Here is an 18,212-nt window from a genome sequence, read left to right as displayed (position 1 = left end):
AACCTAAGCTTTTTACAAGATCATTTGGTTTCCAATTTTCTTAAGACTTATTTGCCACAGACTATACAGCATTATGGTCTACAACTTGCATGTTAAAGTACAGCTCTCAATAGTAGGTAATGTAAAAAATCCACTATTCCAGTCCCAACAGTTGCTATGCTTATTGGTAATAATGGGCATACTTGTTTCTTTTACAATTCATACAGTCCAGTTTTTTGTCATGAGTTACAGCATTTTGTCAGGATCTCAGAATTTCCCATATAGTAATGAGTACTATCCCACTGAACAGGTTAACAGTGCTATCCAAAAGGGAAAAAAAAAACCCTGATCCATTATATCCTTGTGTGTAACAATAAAACACACCGAGGAATAACCAATTTATCTGGACATGATATAAGGAGGTAAGAAAGTATACATGAAGACTCCGGCGCATGCAGCAGTATTTATATCCTTTAATGCTATTCCTTAGCAAATAGCTTACTAGACTCATTCCCAAGCCCACGGACTCAGCTGACATTGAGGAGCCTCAGCAATCTTTCATCTCTGGCCTACATTGTCACATGCTTTATCAGGTCTGCAATTCCATGTGCAAGCGTCAAGTCAGTATGAAAAAACTGCTGTGTTTTCTGTTCAATTCAAATCGCTTGTTACTACATGTATCCTCTGAAAAGGCCAGGGAGTAAATTAATCTCCTATCAAAATTACTATTCAAACTAGTCATGTTATCTCTGCTACTGAGTCCCTAGTATCAGACAATGGGAAGTTCATGGAGAAGCAGCTCTTGGGCTAAGCATTCAATTTTTCCTGCAGACCTTTCAGCAATTTTAGATCACAGACTTAGTCCTATTTTAGAACCACCTGAGAGGTCCTGATAGAGGCAGCAAGCGTGCTCATCTCATCACTTGATTGACTTTATATATCATATGATTTTACTGCAGTTTGTCCACATCATATAAGTTTCCTCAGCTCAACTCTGGCTAACTATTGTCTGATTAACACCACAGAAAAGCACATCATAACAGTTAAACATGGCACAAGAACATTTTGTATAAAGCAGAGGATTAGTTTTATTTCCAGGTATGAGAAATTTAAGACCAAATTTCCCAATACAACCAATTTAAAAAAATAAATGCCATCAACATGTGGCACCACTGTTTCTCCTCTCCTCATACGGTTTCATTGCACACATTTTTTTCAAGCGCAAAGAGAACAGGAGTGAACAGCACAGCAACAGACAACCCAAGACCTATAAGACATATACAGTGTTCCCACAGAGTGAGTAAAATGAACAGGAAAGTTCACAGTATGAAACAAAAACTTTATAAATTTTCATCACATCTGAAGTTAACAGACAAAAATTTACAGTACCAAAGATGAGTATAAATTGCATTAGGCACACTGTTAAATGGTATAGTAGGAAGAAAAAATACAGGGCTTTGAACAAGCCATTTGAAGAGCAACAGAAAGTTTAAGGCATTAATGCAGGCTTAGTATCCAACCAACTATGTTAAGGGCATCTTTGGGTCAGTGGAGTTTTCCTCCTGGGGGAGATCTCTTCTTTACCTGCAAAGCAAGAGGCAACTTAATTATTCCTTTCCATAGAGATAATTTACTAATTGAAGATCTGGTTGTTAACCACAACTATTTCCATTTCACAAGTGCACTGAGAAATAGTCGAGAACTGTAGATAATTCATCTATATGGAGCTTCAAGAATAATCTCTTACTTTCTTGCTTTCTTAGCAGTTTCATTTCCAAGTTACTTCAAGTAGACTTAGTTATAAGCTGGTAGAACAACTATTTTACTACAAGGTTTTCAATGCTGTAACAGCATCCAGTCATCTGGATGCTAGACTTTCTTGCACTTGCATGAACAAAGTTCCCGGTCTGAGAACACAGACTGCAGTTTGACAAAATTAAGGAGAAAAGGCAGCATTAGATCACCTTGCTGAAAAGATGCTACAGCCCATATTTACCACAGATACACAAGCTTGCATGTTCTTATATATTGCCATCCAACCCATTAACATGATTATATAAACAAGTCACCTGATACATCATCATCACTTGAATTTGAGGGATACCGACTGAAAGACCAAACGTCTGTAATTTGGCATAGATCAATCAAGTCAGCATCTGTAGAAGCGCCTCACTAGACTGCAGTAGCCTTCTGTGTGCATTTTCAGCCTGCTCCGTTGGTCAAGTAAAATGGGTTTTCTTAGACTATCCTCATTTTTAAATAACATCTCTCCATTCTGGGAATTAGTATTTCATTCTCTTTGTGTTGCCCATACTAATCAATCCAAATCCCAACTGAAAGAGAAATAGGAGGCAGAAAAAGTATAGTATGTGCACCTTGAATGCTGGAAAAGCACATCTTAAAAGCCAAAAAATAACTGGTCAAACAAGAAAGGGTAGCTATATTTATGGGATTCCATGCCGTGTCAGAGAGAGACACCCCAACTCTTTCAAGTGGAGTCTGATTCGCAGCTCCTGTCTACTGAGAAACTCAACAGGCTCCGAGTGCAGAGGCACACAACAGCAGAAGACTGATCACACTGCAGCCTCATAAACGTAGCCACCTCCTTGCAGCTCAGCTCGCTCAACACTACAAGAGTAATTCAAACACGATTGTGGAGAATAGCTTGTCTTGTAATAGCATATTTCTAGCAAGAAAGGCAAGAACCTTCATTTTATTCCAAAATTAGGCCAATGACATTAGATATATCAAAGGTTAAACCAAACTGCTTCATATAACACAGCAGCATACGCTACATAGGTCTCAAACTCTCCATTAAGTTTAAAAGTGACAGCTCCTCACATAAACTTTCTAGCCATCATAGAACACATTAGTTCCCTCTCTTCCTTGGTACAAATTTACCTCCAGTTCTCTAGAAAATACTTCACTGAAAAGGAGTGGAAAAGCCCTGATTCTTTTAGCAGGCACCTAGTGTCCAAGAGTTGTATCTCATCTCCAGTTTGTCCTTCCTGGTCGCAACACACAGATCATTTATCAGTCAGAAGGACACCCAATTTTTATACCCAAGGCATCCACTTGTCCAGATTAACTACATTTCTATTTCAGACCCCAGACAACTGAGTTATCCTATGGAATTCAGGAATCTGTATGCCCATTACCAGAATAGACTGGTCTCTGTTATAGCTAACTAATTATGTGTTAACACATGAGCAGTGAAAATGCACCTAGGCAATTCAGCGTGCCTGACTTAGCTAATTACAGGCCTCTACCTGAACCAGGGCCAAGTCTACCTTTAGCTTCTTGCTGCTTAAAACAGAAGATACAGACACACGTGTCACAGTCTGACAACACCACAGTTCAGATGAAGCCTACTTTGAAGCAGTGGAGCTTTGCTTCAGGGTAAGTGTTCAGGATGCTTTACAGACAGCATTTAACTGAGCTATAACATCAACTGTCATCTGTCTGCTGCTATTGAACATCTGTAAACAGAAGTTAAAGTAATAACAGCAAAGGGGTAGGCAGTCAAATCTAAAAGGACAAAAAAACCAGCAAACCCCAGGTAAAAACCAAGCATGTCTAATTATTCAGTTACCACCATAAAAACTAAAATAGCGGGTGCTTCTTTCCACAGCTATCCTTCATCTGAACCTTCAACTCCAAATGCTGCCGTTCTAGATGAACCTGAAGTCATCATGGTACTTTGTATTTTTGCTGGTCATGTCAGAAAGCATGCCCAAGAACTGAAACAGCAGCATTCCGATAGTGCTACCCAGACAGCAACCACCAGGATCATCTATGATGAAAGGTGCGCACAGGCTATAATTAAAAAAAAAGGCATTAATCTGTAAGCTCAGCATTAGTACTATATACTGACAGGAGATAAAGACTCATTCTAATTGCAGTTCTCACTCTGACTTCCCAGATGAATGAGGGCAACTGTACATTGCTCTGGAAGTCAGCACAGGTCTTGGATGAAATGGCAGTAGGCTTGAAGAGAGGTTTAACAGTTGTTAAACATTAGGAAATCCACTTATGCTAGCTACTAAAAGACACCCCAGTCCAATTATTTTTTTGCAGGAAGAAGAAATATACTGTTCTCCTTACAAATGCCTGTTTACTGAACACAGCATCACACGACATGAAAGCAGAGGAAAAATAACTGTACAAGAATTCAGCCCAAGCTTTTCACAGTATTCAGTCAAGATTAACATCCAAAATGTTTTGTTGCAGCTTATAGAAAGATAGGTTTCTCCTGCAAAACAGCTAGCAATTCTGAACACACTGCTTATACTGAATTTATCCTGAAGCTTTAACGTACCAAATATATTAATATAAAAGATACTCACCTAGTCAATAAATTGCAGCAGAGGACAGACATCCTTAAGGCCAGTGAGATTTAAGGTACCAGATTGTTTCATTGCTTAACTGCGGCCCAAAGAGAGGGTTGAGTTGAGCCAGAATCGCAATCAGCCAACTGCAAGACAAACCCCCCAACCCAAAAGAGAGAACATCAGCCAAATTGCAAAGCTTATGATAACGGAAAGGCTTGTCCAAAGCACAAATACTATCGGAGAAAATACGATTTTCAGGATCTCTAGTATCAAATCAAAGTTTTTCCTCAAGCTCATACACAAAGACCAGATAACCAGAAATGAAGATCTGGTACTGAACCATCCCCACAACTGAAACAATGAATTGTTCTGTTCAATTTAAAGCATCACAAGAACACCTGGCAGCATTTCTCTTGTACTTTTCCTTTGGCAGGGAAGTATTTTGAGACAAATGAAACTCATTTGTGGCCTTAGAAGAGGGAAACTTGAGAGACAGACCTTTTCTCAGTGCCTTTGAAGCATCCTTTAAACAAAAACCTCTGAGAAACATCTTACTCTTTCATTTGCTCTTGTTTTCAGTGTATGACAACCTACCCTCGCAAGACATGGTGTATTTTTCATCAGAGATTGAACAAAAGTGAATTTAAACCGGGCACAGAGGTCAAGGAACAGGGACCTGAAGCAAAAGGGTACAATGCTACAGGAACACACACACAAAAATAAACGCCACAACAACAAAACCAATGTGACAACAAATCCCAGATCATCAGCAACAGCACTCTTGTCAGAGCAGTTCACGAGCTAAGACTGCAGAAGCCATAGCCAAGACTGAGAACAAGAGGAATGTAGTTTGTGGAAAATATCCACAAAAGCTAAACAGAAATAAAATATTCCACTGTTAAGAGATATATTTGCTTTGTTTTATCTCTTTGTTAAGAGATATATTTGCTACAAGATTCAGAAAAAGCAATGATGCTTCCATGGATTTAAATCTATGTTAAATACTAACTATATAAACACATCTAGTGAACACACTGGCTCATCTGTCTGCTATTTCTAGAATGCTTTGTAAGGAGGAGAAAAAGCAGAGCAGCTTTGTAACGGGAGCTGCCACAAATGTATCAGAGTGCTTAGGCAGTCATGGAAAATTCCACACAAACCTCAACGCTTTGACCAGCAAATGAAGTGCAGGTCCGCTGTAAAATGGCTAGAACAGCCAGGGGCAAAAGATGTGAGCCAGACTTAAAGAAAACACATCAATCCTCTTAAAACTTACTAATATTTCTTTTCAATGCCACTTTCAGTTTTGCATAAAGTAGGACTCCAGTTACAACAACATGCTGAGCCTGCAGCAGCCGATCAGTCATGCAAGCCTTGAAATATGTAACAGGCTCTACAAAGCAATTAAAACATCAGCAAGACACCACCAAGATGATACATTAAAATTTACGTTGACATGTCTCTGCTTTGCTATCCAAAACGATGACAACAATGTATTTTGAAACCATGTTAACCATTATGTCAAATTTACTTTGGGAAAAGCAAATTAGCTTGTAAAAACAGAGAGATAGAAGGGGTACCAGAGCACTGTACCATCTGCCTTTAGCATCCTGAACTAACAGAAGTGGGAGGAGGGTAGGAACACTAAAAGCCTGTTAAAGCACATTATTCTTTCTCACTGTACAGAAGGAAGGAACTCTATGCACAAATATCTCACCTCTCCATGCTTCCTGAGTTCAGACCCAGCATGGCTGTGAATTAAATGAGCTGGAAGCACATTCAAAATATTGACGTGTCCCATCTGTATAGCCATGCTTTAGGCAAGCGCTGTACAGTTTTCAAAAGCTATTTGTTGGGACCATGCTGGATACCCAAGCTCCAAGCCATAATGGCATTACAGGTCAATAGTATGTTCCTCCTCCCTGCTCTGTTAGGGCCTAATAATTTAAAGCAGTTGTTAGGCACTGAACTCTACTACTCCCTTGCATTCAAGATAAGCCACGAAAAAGCTTTTCCCACATTTCGCTTAAGCAATGCTGCTTTATACGGTAATCTATCATGACAACACAAAACAAAACGTGGCATTCAAAGTAAAACAAAGCAAGCCTCTGTATCCAACGTGTAATGTTTTAGAGTTGCTAAAATCAGGTATGGCATTCAAGCCACCCACAGGTCCTTAAATTGTACCAGATACCACTTACAACAGTTAGTGTTAATTACCCAGCTCAGGCAAGGAAATTAAAGTCCCTTATGTTCTACCAGAAAGATTTTTTAAAAGGTCTTTCTACCATAACTGCCATCTGTCTATGCTTCATATTAAAAATTAAGGTCCTGCTATCTGTTTAAATGTCAATTTGGGCAACCATATTTTAATCCTTTTAGAATCAGTAGCAAATAATACCATTTTTCAAGGACCCTGTCCTTTGTTAGTAGAATACCATGGTACTGTTTCAGGAACTGCTTTGTAAACAGCAAAACAGATTTAGACTTTGACAGTACCTTACAACATGGTGTAACCTGTAACCTCTGCAGCAGTAACTCCTTATATTTTATCAGGTTCTCAGGCTCGTGTATTCTCCTTCAAAAGGCTGCTGGGTACATCATCTGTACACAAATTATGCAATTGCCCATACAAAAATTTTCCACAGAACAACTAAATTAACACCATGTGATCAATATGGTTATCTGTGATTCAAAATAATCACTGTTAAATCTAAACACAGAAGAAACAGCTTTAAGTGTGACTGACTTCAAATTTAGTTAGCACAAATTCAGTTTGATGCAAATCAATCAAAAAATTCAGTTTGATGCAAGTCAATCGAGTGGTGTTTAATGAAGACAGAAAATTGGGTTTTCCCTATTTTCAACTGGAAAGGTAACTCGATGACTATGAAAGTAGGTCTAGCAGAGCTCTATACAACTCTAAAAAGAAGTAGGTAACAGCACCAGCCACCTACTAAGGACACACAAATACAGAAGACCATACCTGGGACAACACAAGTTATTTTAACCCTAACATATCCAACAAAGAATCCTCAGAAACCATTCTTTTGGGCTTCCTTCAAGATTGGCACAAAAAAATTAGTCTCTTCCTTTAGTCACCGAAATGATGGTCTGAAATTTTTTCAACGCTTTTCCCCCAAAAAAGGGAAAGGATATGGGAAGAACAAACGTACATACATTTGAATAAAACTGAGGAAAGAAAGGTTGGGCCAGATGATTTTCTATGATTTTATACAGAATTCATGGCAGGAGGTTGAAAAGAGAGAGACTGATGAGGCAAAACCTGCTTTTTGTTGTATTCTGGCAAGCAGATAGGTAATTTTTGTACTACTGCTGGTTTAAAACATAGTAAGATTTTGCTGCTTCTCTTTTTTCAAAGTGTAACTGGAGAAAGCCAAAGCGAATACAGAAAACAAGGTAGAGCCCCAAGAAGATCAAAGAATTCCCTCACTGGACATGCAAAACCAGATTATAAATCTTGTTGATACACTAGATTTATAATAGGTCTGTTTTGGTACAAAAATCACTAAACTCACACATGAAATACCACTGTCACTGTACTCGAAGTTAAGAAATTCTACAACAAATACATTCCACATCATAATCTAGAGGATTCTGCAGATTCTGTGTGACCTTGGCTTCCAGGAAGCTGTCCTTCTTCAAACAAACCCTAAACTTCAATGTTTTTAGAACAGTAGGACATTATTTCTGCTAAAATACAGAGTAGGAAGAACTTAAGAACTTGAAAGTTAAAAAAACCAAACCAAAACAAAAAAAGGCCACAAACCCCCCAAACAAACCACCAATTCTGCCACACACACCCCCCCCCCAAAACCCCAGCTTACTGTAACCTGTACACAGTAACCTAGTAAAAATGAGCATCCAGTTCCCCTTCTTAGATAAGTATTTGGGACCTGCCATGAGACTGAGCTGCTATATACTTTACACACAGGCAATGATGCCTTCATAGCACTGAGATTCCCACATTTCAATCCCAAATTCAAGTTTCTGGTACTACAAAGGCCTCAATTTTCTATATCTGCTCAGCAAAACTTTAATTGAAAAAAAAAGTCACAGGTGCAAAACACAGAACCAAGTTTGTTGTACTTTTACAATTATCCAGAAGAATGATTTAAGAATTCAAATGTCAAATACTCTGAATAAAAACAAAACAAAAGGCCTCATCTGTATAAAACCTGAATATCACATTATTAAACTAGATCAAACCTGCATAAGCCTGTGCCACATGCCAACCCAACACGGAACCAAGAAGGCTCCTCCTGGGCAGCACTGGTAATATGGCTTTTGGCTGTCAGTTCTGAAGAATGAGTCTTGAGGTTAGAGATGCATTTCTCTCTATATTCACGTTAAGCTCCTTAGAGTAGCATAAATAATGCCTAACTACTTCAGAAAAGGACAAATACTACTCAGGTACAAGAGGAACTCTGAATAATGATTTTATTACAAGTTAACCCTAATGATCTAACCAGCTTTTTACCAATTTGGGCTTCAAAACAAATTCTTCCCAACACTTTTCAAAGTTATTTCTGCAGAGCACTTCGACAAAATCAGTCTCTATAGTCTAAAAAGAAACAAAAAAAAGACAGAGATAGAAAAAACCAATAAAAAACCCACACCAAATATGGTATGAAGAGTTCCTATCCAAGTCATTTTGTTATTTCCACTAATTCTCTTACAGAAGAAAGGCAGTCTCAAAACATACTGTGCATTTAAAAAGAAACAGTCTTAATATATCAAAGCGTTGCAAGTTTGTCTCAAAAATTATTTATCATATAATAAAAAAACTCTACGTGTAAGGTTTTCCACCCACTGCTCTACCAGAATTTGAGAATGTATTTAACCAAACTAAGCAAAGCAAAACTCATCAGTAGGTTTAGATTAGTATCACCTCAGTAGTAAATATAAGGGTATAAAAAAATGAAAAAGGCAGAAAGTCATGCTCTACTGTGAATCAGAAAAATTCCAAAATTGAAAAGCTGCCGTTATACTTGTGAGCAAATAAGCCACCGAGTTGGAAAGAAGTAGTATCAAGTCAACACAGAGTACTACTCAACAGTTATGTGTCAGAAGACAACAAGAGGAATTCAGGTTGTTTAAATTCAGTATCCACCAACAGGAAGATGTCTTCTTCAGCAGGTTGAAGATCTTTAGGATTAAGAATTCTAAGAGCGGTCAAAGAATACCATGTGTCTAAATCTCTGTGACACATTTGAAAAGCTTCTTCCTAAATATCCTGAAGATATAAAAAAAATGAGCTTTTGATTACCTCAGAACTGTACCTTGATTTAGAGGCAAAACATTATACTTACAACAGGTAGCAGCAAACAGCACATGTCACCAGCATTGTGTTGATAACACTGCAAAAGGAAGGAGAGAAACAGCTGATTAGGCATCATGTTATGAATGACCACAAGATACATCAGGGGGAAAAAACCCCAACAAACAAGAACAAGTTCAACTTTGATCATATGGAAGGTGACTCAACATGAATGTTCTGACTTCTTCCAGCTGAGTAAGCTGCAGAAGCACAGCTGAGACTGCAGAAGAACCGACACAGCTCTCGCAAAGTACACAGCTGTATTTAACAAAAATCATGCCAAAGAGGAGCAAAATCTTATGCAGTCAGTGTCCTTGCTCCATTTCACAGTCACTTCTACCCAGTTATTAAACTACCAAAGCTGGATGTTTTAATGTTAACGGTATACAATAAACATTTTCTCCATTTACTGAAATCTTCTGTAAGCAGGATTTTGCATCAAAATATATATTTTTTATTTTATATAATGAATGAGGGTTTTGCAAATTGAATACAAAATAAAATATCTGAAATTATCTGTAGGATAAGATTTTTCCTTTCTTGCTGAGGGAAGAACGTGTCAGAAACCATAGTTACGCTGAAAAGAAGCAAGAACCAAGCAGCTCTTAAAACTGAAAATGGTAAAACTGCAGGAATACACACATGATTTTGAAATGGGAGGAAAGGAAATGAGTGATCTATGCAGCTCATGGAACTTAGTAGCAAAGTGAAGGGTTTTTTTGTTTGTTTTTCATTTCCCTCTGTATTCCCCCCCCCCCCCCCCAAAAAAAAAAAAAGTAATAAAAACTCATGCTAGGTCAGTAACTTCTAACCCTTTTGTGACATGGATAACATTCAATACTTTTCATCTGTCGATCCACACCTATTTTGTCGACTTTCAAACAAATGATACAAAGCTAATATAGCCTGTATTAAGCTTCAGGAAACCCTCCTTTCCAGGGAACCCCAGAGTCATTGTTTGGGAGTTAAAACACCAAAGGGGCATTTCAACCTATGCAATGTGATTTCTTAGGTCAGTTAAAGCTTACACTGAGTTTTGTTAGAAAAAGAACAATTCTATTCAGAAACAGGCTTTGGGTGGAGTTTTTTTGTTTTAAGAAGATGAGAAGTTAACAGACTACATATTGTTACTAGAGACATGCTAAAGAACCAGGACACAGCAGTGCTCTAGTCGTGTTTGTTAAACAATCACATTTTGGAATGACGACAGAACATCTGTTGGTGACCCACATACTTTAAGGTCATGCCTGGAAGACATATTTCCAAGGTATTTCTGAGGACAGGCAAATCTTCAGGCACAAAACATGCTTTGGGTTTGAAATTGAGGCAGCAAATATCAGAGCTAAATAGAACTTGAGGAAAATTCCTCCAAGTTTTGATAAACAACTAAGAAAAAAACACAGTTGGTACCTGCGGAGTAGAGGAGATAGCAGAGAGAGGAAGAGAGATTAAGAAGTCATTATCTCCTAGGGAAAAGAGAAAGACAAAAACTTGTCTACTTTTTCATCTGAGCAGCCACGATCACTGCAGGAAAAACACTTCTGCTTAGATGCCCTGCCTTTGTCCTCAGGCCACCACAGCTACAAGGCCCCTAGCATAGCATTTAAGCACACAACGAAGATCTACTACAGCAACTTTTTCAGTCTCACCCAGCGTGAAACTAGAGGATGGTGGAATTAGTTAGAAGAGGTCGAGTAAGAGAAGAAAAGGGAAGTTATTGCTCAGACACCATCTAACTTATCAGCAGATCCCCCTGCCACGGGACAGTGTGTACACAGGCGTTTGCAGGGCTTGAGGGGAAAACTCACAACCGTGGCGGATTATTTCGGAAAAAGACACCACTCCCGGCTCCGGCCCCGCGCCCAGAGGCCTCCCGGGCGTTTGCTCTGGCCTCCCGCACCGGCCGGACCTCGGCGGTCCCGGGTCCCCTGGCGCGGCGGGGAGCCCGCGGGGCCACTGCAGCCGGAGGCAGCGGGCCGGGCCGGGCCTCGGCGGCGGGAAAGGGGGAGCTCGGGGGTGCTGGAGCCGCGAGGCCGCCGCCGCTGCTGCCCGGCGGGCCCGCAAGGACACGGCGCGCCTCTGCCAGGCCGCTGCGGAGTACCGGGCTCGCCGCCACGGAGGCCGCCTCACCCGCCCCACGCCCGAGGGGAAGGGAAGGGGCACCCAGCCGTCCCCCGGTCACTCACCCGCGGTTCGGCCCCTTGGGTATGAGCCACGGCAGGACGCCGCCGACCACCCCCCAGAAAACGCTCATGACGATGATAGGCACAGTCAGGCCACCGTACGCCATGGCCGGGCTGGCGGCGGAGCGAAGCTGCAGGCTCCCAGCCGCCGCGCCCCGCCCCTTCTTCACGGCGGCCGCAGCGCCCCGCCCCGCCCCCTCCGCCAATCAGCGACTGCCACGTCCCTGGAGCCCGGAGAGCGGCGGCGCACGGGCGCGAGCGCTTGGCCACGCCCCCCCGTGCTGCCGCTGGCGGGGGCTGCTGCCCACGGGTACCTGAGAGGGCGCTGTAGCGAGGCGGGGGTCGATCTCTTCTCCCAGGTCACCGGCGATAGGGCGAGAGGAAATGGCCTCAAGCTGCGCCAGGGGAGGTTTAGATTGGGTATTACGAAAAATGTCTTCAGTGACAGAGTGGTCAGCACTGGAACAGGGTGTCCAGAGAGGTGGGGGAGTCACCGTCCCTGGGGGTGTTCAAAACACATGTAGACATGGCACTTCAGGGCATGGTTTAGGAGGCCTGGAGGTGTTGGGTTGGTGGTTGGACTTGATCAGCCTGTGTCTTCCAACCTTTGTGACCCTATCTCGGTGTGGGGCTCGCAGCAGGAGCCCAGCTTCCACCTCACAGATTGACCCTGGCATTGCTGAGGAACAGGGGGAAGAAAGAGGCTTTCGGGGTACAGGCGGAGCTCCTGTCAGTGTACAGGCTAGTTTTGAACCCCTCAAACTGAAAAGATGGAGAGGGCTCCCGCAGGAAAGCGCACCGTGCTTCTGCATCAGCTCAACAGCTGAAAAGGTCCCTGGAACACAGTGAAATGGAACCCAAAGGGCTTTCTCAGTACATTGACTCAAGGTGAAGAAAAATCTTATTAAGCAGCGTACATGCATGCATGAACTGCGAGGGGCAGAACCTCTGAACCTGCCTCCTAATAAAAGAAGTGACATTCAAAGCCTGCCTCCTAAAGCAGCCTTCATATTAATGCCTATAAGTAACTTCAAAAGCACCGATGCAATTTTCCTTCATTCTCAGCATCCCCTTTTCCAGACCACAGTGCTGTTCAGACAGGAGCTGAATTTCTTTCCATTCTCTATCAGCACTTAGAGGGCCATCCACTGAGCTGGGAAATTCACTTAATTGCAGGACGGTTTTCACCACACTGCAGCGGCTCTCAATAATGTATAAAGCACTAAAAAGCTAATTTCCTCTTGTAGAAAAGTTCATCCAGAACAGTGTTAGCAACAGTACTGAGACTTCATTGCTACCCTTTTCAAACCAGACAGCTCTACCTCATGAGCTGAGGTAAACCCCCCTAGTCTTCAAGCTATAGCATTAATCTAAGACCCTGAGACATATACACAGTGCACAGAATTAACATGTTCATTTAAAACCACAAGCACATCTAAGTAAGTGTTAAAGATCAGTGGAAGAGACAGAAGTACAATGGTTATTAGATGCATCTTCTCAGGATTGCACTACTCTCTAACGTTGGTTGAAACATTACTTTATGGGGAAAAAGTCTTTAGTTTTCTTAAAAGTAAGCGCTTCAAACCGCTTTTTAATTTAGCAGAAGTATTTTTACATAGCCAACATGAAAACATGAGAATGAATATATTTAAACCTAACCAGATGCTCCATATCAAGACTTTCTAAAGGAGAGGACGCAACAGTAGGTTTAATTTTAGCAATTCTTTAATGGTGTCAAATAGGAAACCACCTATTCTTGCATCTTTTCGATTGTTTCTTCCTTGTATTTGCCCTTCTCCTTGCCAACCTGGCGAGATTTTGCTTTACGCTCCAAGATCTTTTTGCGATCTTTGTCCAGTTTTAGCCTAGTGATCACCACCTAGAGAAAGGAAAAAGAATTTAGCGTCTCTTCAGCATTGAAGTACAGCAACCTGACAGAACTGCGATGCTGTAGCACAGCCCAAGAAGATCAGCTCTGGCACACAAGTGTTATTTCCATGGACTATCTCACTTGGTCTGAGTAGAACTGAGGTACCAACTTGCCTCTGTATTTCACAATTTTCCCAGGCACGGTCAGGGATCAGAGTATATGGACTGTTGCTCCGATGCACAACCAAAACCCTTTCACAAACTGAAGAGCAGCCAAACTTCTATTTATCTACATAATAAAATAATTATTCTTAAGTAAATCTAATTTCCATTAGGCTGCTCAAACACAATGGATACTACATCCATCTGAAACACAGCACATAGCTGATCCCACCACCACGAAAGCAAGTAATGACAGTTGGACTTTATGATCTTGGAGGTCTTTTCCAACCTTAATTCTTTTATGATTCTATATTGGATCACTATTTCTCAATGTTTTAAACAATATCACCTAAGTTTTGCAACACTAGAAAACCGTGCTGCTGCCACAGGCCACTACCACATCGCTGCTGTACCATTTGGAATAGCCAATGCGTCCGGCTAAACTACAGGCAACAGTAAAGTTCATGCACCGCAGTGACTCATACAAAGACACTTTCAAGAACACAGCTGCTATTGAACAGCTGTGAAGTGGCCAGGCAAGTATCAAGTATTACCAACATGGACACATAAAAGGTAAATTGCACAGACCATTTTCTGCCGCAGCCTTAGTGATATTTCTAACAAAGCAACAGCAAACTGAAGCTCTGATTTTCAGCCCCTAGAGAGGCTTCAGTGCTCTTTGTGCCCCCTGAACCTGACGTGTTGGTATTACTAAAAGGAGTCCTTTAAAAATACAACTGCCAGTCAAATCCATAGAAATCCACAGAAAAGCCATAGCGACTGCAGCAGGGCTGCACACTCCTCCTCAGTTCCATTGGAAGAGGCTGCCCAGAGAGGTGGTGGTAGAGTTGCCATCCCTGGAGGTATTTAAAAGACGGTATTTAAAAGACGTGTAGATGTGGCACTTCAGGGCATGGTTTAGGAGGCATGGTAGTGTTGTGCTGACGGTTGGACTCAATGATCCTAGAGGTGTTTTCCAACCTTAATGATTCTATGATTGTGCATTTAGCTCTCTCCTAATTGTAATTAATTCCTACCTCTTTGCCTAAGAGTGGTAGAAACTGTTCATCCACCCCACTGCAAGTCTGCAACAAACTCCACATTCTTCCATTCCTTTTGCATTAACAACCAGAATCTTTACGCAAAGCTTTAGCAAGGTCTGATTCCCAATTAGAGAAAACTTTCACAGAAATAAAGGCCCAACACAAAATTCAATTTCTTTCACTGCTATTTACCACACAAGCAGCATGTGCACTGGCTCCATCTCAATGTCACCTTGTCCATCAAATGTTATTACTGCACACAAGTCATTATGTTGTTTTGGAATAATTCTGCCCTCCCTCTGCTGAACATACCAAGAAAACCTGTTACAACTGGATTTCTTCCACCAACGCTTCAGTATACATGCCCACATGGCAAGGCTGAAGCAGACTAATTTAATCTGCTTCAAACCAGGTTTTGGCTAGTTGTTCTGTTTAGTTTGAAATGTTTTCCTGTTATGATCTGAACAGGCTTTGCCTGGTTTTCATGAACCCTAAATATTGTAAATCACTTCAGGCTAAAACCATAATCAGAAGAACTTAGTTCATGGTAGTCCCCAAGAACAACTCACGATCCTGAGCATGCCTCTAAACATTTCTAACACCTCCTTAACCAGTGCAAATGCCACATAGCAAAGACAAAGGATTGTTCTAAGCCATCTATTTTGTGCTTTAAAAACACTAAGCTCTTCAAAACAGCAGTAAAGTCTCCAGCAGCTTCTCCACCAAATAAGCCCTAGAAACATCGAGAAGTTCTTGGTTTCAACTGTTGCTCCTCTAATACCATGACACCGTAACACCTCCTTGTTCATTACCCCCCAACACTGTACTATCTCGATCCAACACTCCATTTGCCATAACACGGTTCTACTCATGCCAGCAGCAGAGTCTTCATTTGCCAGCAGGGTCTCCACCTGCATTTCAGGTCTCACTTCAAGCACTGTACCTTGCTGGGATGGATCCCCACGTGGACTGTTGTGCCATTAGCCTTCTCACGCTGAACACGTTCAATGTAGATGACGTATTTTTTTCTGTACACCTGGACCACCTTGCCGATCTGCTGTCCTTTGTAGTGACCCCGGACAACCTAAAGGACAGCAGAAGAAGCACACCGCCCCATACTTTGAAACCACGCCTTAAGCAATTGCCGGATCTCAAGAAACACTAATTATCCCAACTGCACAGGCTGAAATCCCAACTCTGCTCTTTGTATACACATGCCACAAAGATATCAATTACTGGGCAATTTCAGCAATCCCTAAAATGGAAAATATAATGGATCAGAAGTGTACTTTCCCCTCATTTTCTCTGCAGTAAACCCTAATGAAGTAACTCTGTATCTTTTCAACCAGAAAGCCAACAGTCAACCTCAGCAGTTTTTGGTCTTAGTTCTTCACCCATCATTGCATTTTATATAAAAAAAGCCTTTAACCTGGATTCATTTCTAAACTGATCTCTCAAAAATATCGCAGATAGAAAATATTCTGTATTAAAAAGAGAAACAATTCTTTTTGTGCTTTATTGTTAAAAGCCTTTAATCCAGCATGATAACCGATGCACGTAACTAAAGCACAGCAAAGCTGCCAGCACACTTGTGTTCCTTGTATTTTCCTTGTCACTGATGTGATCTCCAGAAACTTTTGACGGACCAAGTCTGTGACTGCCTTAACTTGTATTATTTCTGAAAGACTCATGGCAAAGCTCCATCATCAATTTGAACTTGTCTAGCCCGTCCCTTCTGCACAGGCTACACATGGGAACAGATAGAAGCTCATGTGTGACAGTACAACTTAAAAGACAGACAGCGCAGCTACCTGGACTTCATCATCCTTTCGAATGGGCATAGAGCGGACGTTGTATTTCTGCCGCAACTCCTTGGAGAGCGGGGAGGACATTATTTTTCTTCGGATGTGAGAAGGCGCATTGAAGTGTCGTTTGCGGTTCTTGCTGCGGTCTGAGGTCACAAATGGATTGAACTTCATTTTGGCTGCATAAAGAAAAACAAGTTTGACAGATGCTTGTAACTCATACACACTGTGCTTTATCACCTACCCATGCAAAGTACACTAGGACACAAAAAAAGCAATTTATTTTTAACCCCAACCCCCGTTCATATACCCTTACGCACTGCACTTCAAATAAGGTTTAAGCCTCTTCCTTGATTAACAATGACCCTGTGATTGACAGATGTGCTACACAGAGGCACATCAGACCATCCTTCCTAATCCAAAACTTTCTGTTCTCAGGACACCTGACTGACTAGTCTAAATTTTGCACTGTGGCGTACACTGCCTTCATTTATAAAGCAAACATGCGTGTTTGACTCCCAGAGACTGCAAACTCATGCTGCTTAGTGACAAAGGCAGGTCCATGAAGCGAAGCTTCTGCTCAACTCTGCAAACTTCAAGCACTACGCGCTTGCACCTCCTGCGCACGCTAGCCCGGGCCGTACGGCAAGCCAGGGCACGCTGCAAACCGGACCACCTTAGACTGCCTGAGGCATTACTAACCAAGGGACCAAGGGAGCCTGAGCTCCCAAAGGCGCACCCGAGCGCGGGCCCACAACACCAGCAGCGTACCCGCCCCGGGGCCGGCGAGCCCCCCCCGGGCACTGAGCAGCCCCCTCCCGCGCCAGCGGCACCCGCCGGGCCCGGGGCGCCGGAGCCCCTTCCCGCCCCGCCGCCGCCGCCCGAGCAGGCCCGGCCGGGTACGCCGCGGGGGCCCGGCCCCGCCGCGGCCAGCGGGGCACAGCGCGCGGCCGCCCCGCGCAGGATGGCGGCGGATGGAGACGGCGCGTCCGCGGCACCCTTACCCCGCTGCCGCCGCCGCCACCGCCGCCCGGAAAGAGGAGCGTCAGCCGCTTCCGCTCCCCCAAGCGGCTCCGCGATCGCGCGAGACCCTGCGCGCGGCGCGAGGACCACCTGCGCCCCCTGGCGGCCGGCGGCCACAGGTGCGCAGGGGCACCGTCGTCATCTTCTCCCGGCACCGCCCGGGCACCATCACCTTCATCCTCATCCCCCCGGCAGCAGGCTCAGCGCCGGACAAACACCTTTCCCAGTGCCTTTACCCATCTTTTAAGCAGAGTAAGGAGCCTCCAGCACCACCCTGTCACTTCTGGAAATCTGAGTTATCCAACTGTACTGGAGGCTAATTGGAAGCGGGTAGGATCTCCTCCTTCATGAAGATGTTGTACAGCAGACACCAAGGGCAGTAAGCAATACCGGAAGTTAAAAGGAATTGGTTTCTTAAAATGGTGCAGATATATAGTATACAAATTCGATGTGTGTAACCCTTTACTATTTAATAT

The 18,212-nt window shown here is 42.7% G+C and overlaps 2 protein-coding genes across 2 annotated transcripts; both read right to left on the bottom strand.

Moving 5' to 3' along the window:
* Positions 1 to 1,297: 1,297 nt before the first annotated feature.
* Positions 1,298 to 12,026, bottom strand: ATP6V0E1 (ATPase H+ transporting V0 subunit e1). The gene is made up of 4 exons (XM_075102446.1): positions 11,838 to 12,026; positions 9,644 to 9,691; positions 4,326 to 4,453; positions 1,298 to 1,563 (listed from the first exon to the last, which is right to left on the bottom strand). Exons 1-3 carry the CDS (start codon positions 11,939 to 11,941, stop codon positions 4,360 to 4,362), a joined length of 246 nt encoding a protein of 81 aa, XP_074958547.1. The 5' UTR covers positions 11,942 to 12,026; the 3' UTR covers positions 1,298 to 1,563; positions 4,326 to 4,359.
* A 1,515-nt stretch (positions 12,027 to 13,541) lies between these two features.
* Positions 13,542 to 17,822, bottom strand: RPL26L1 (ribosomal protein L26 like 1). Its single transcript, XM_075102427.1, has 4 exons — positions 17,718 to 17,822; positions 16,720 to 16,892; positions 15,852 to 15,992; positions 13,542 to 13,713 (listed from the first exon to the last, which is right to left on the bottom strand). The coding sequence occupies exons 2-4, from the start codon at positions 16,885 to 16,887 to the stop codon at positions 13,585 to 13,587; spliced, it is 438 nt and encodes a 145-aa protein (XP_074958528.1). The 5' UTR covers positions 16,888 to 16,892; positions 17,718 to 17,822; the 3' UTR covers positions 13,542 to 13,584.
* Between the last annotated feature and the right edge of the window lie 390 nt (positions 17,823 to 18,212).

The sequence above is a fragment of the Phalacrocorax aristotelis genome, chromosome 8 (genome assembly GCF_949628215.1).
Source record: "Phalacrocorax aristotelis chromosome 8, bGulAri2.1, whole genome shotgun sequence".
Taxonomy (NCBI): Eukaryota; Metazoa; Chordata; class Aves; order Suliformes; family Phalacrocoracidae; genus Phalacrocorax; species Phalacrocorax aristotelis.
The sequence above is the reverse complement of the archived record's forward strand: the minus strand, read 5'-3'. Positions and strand labels throughout refer to the sequence as shown.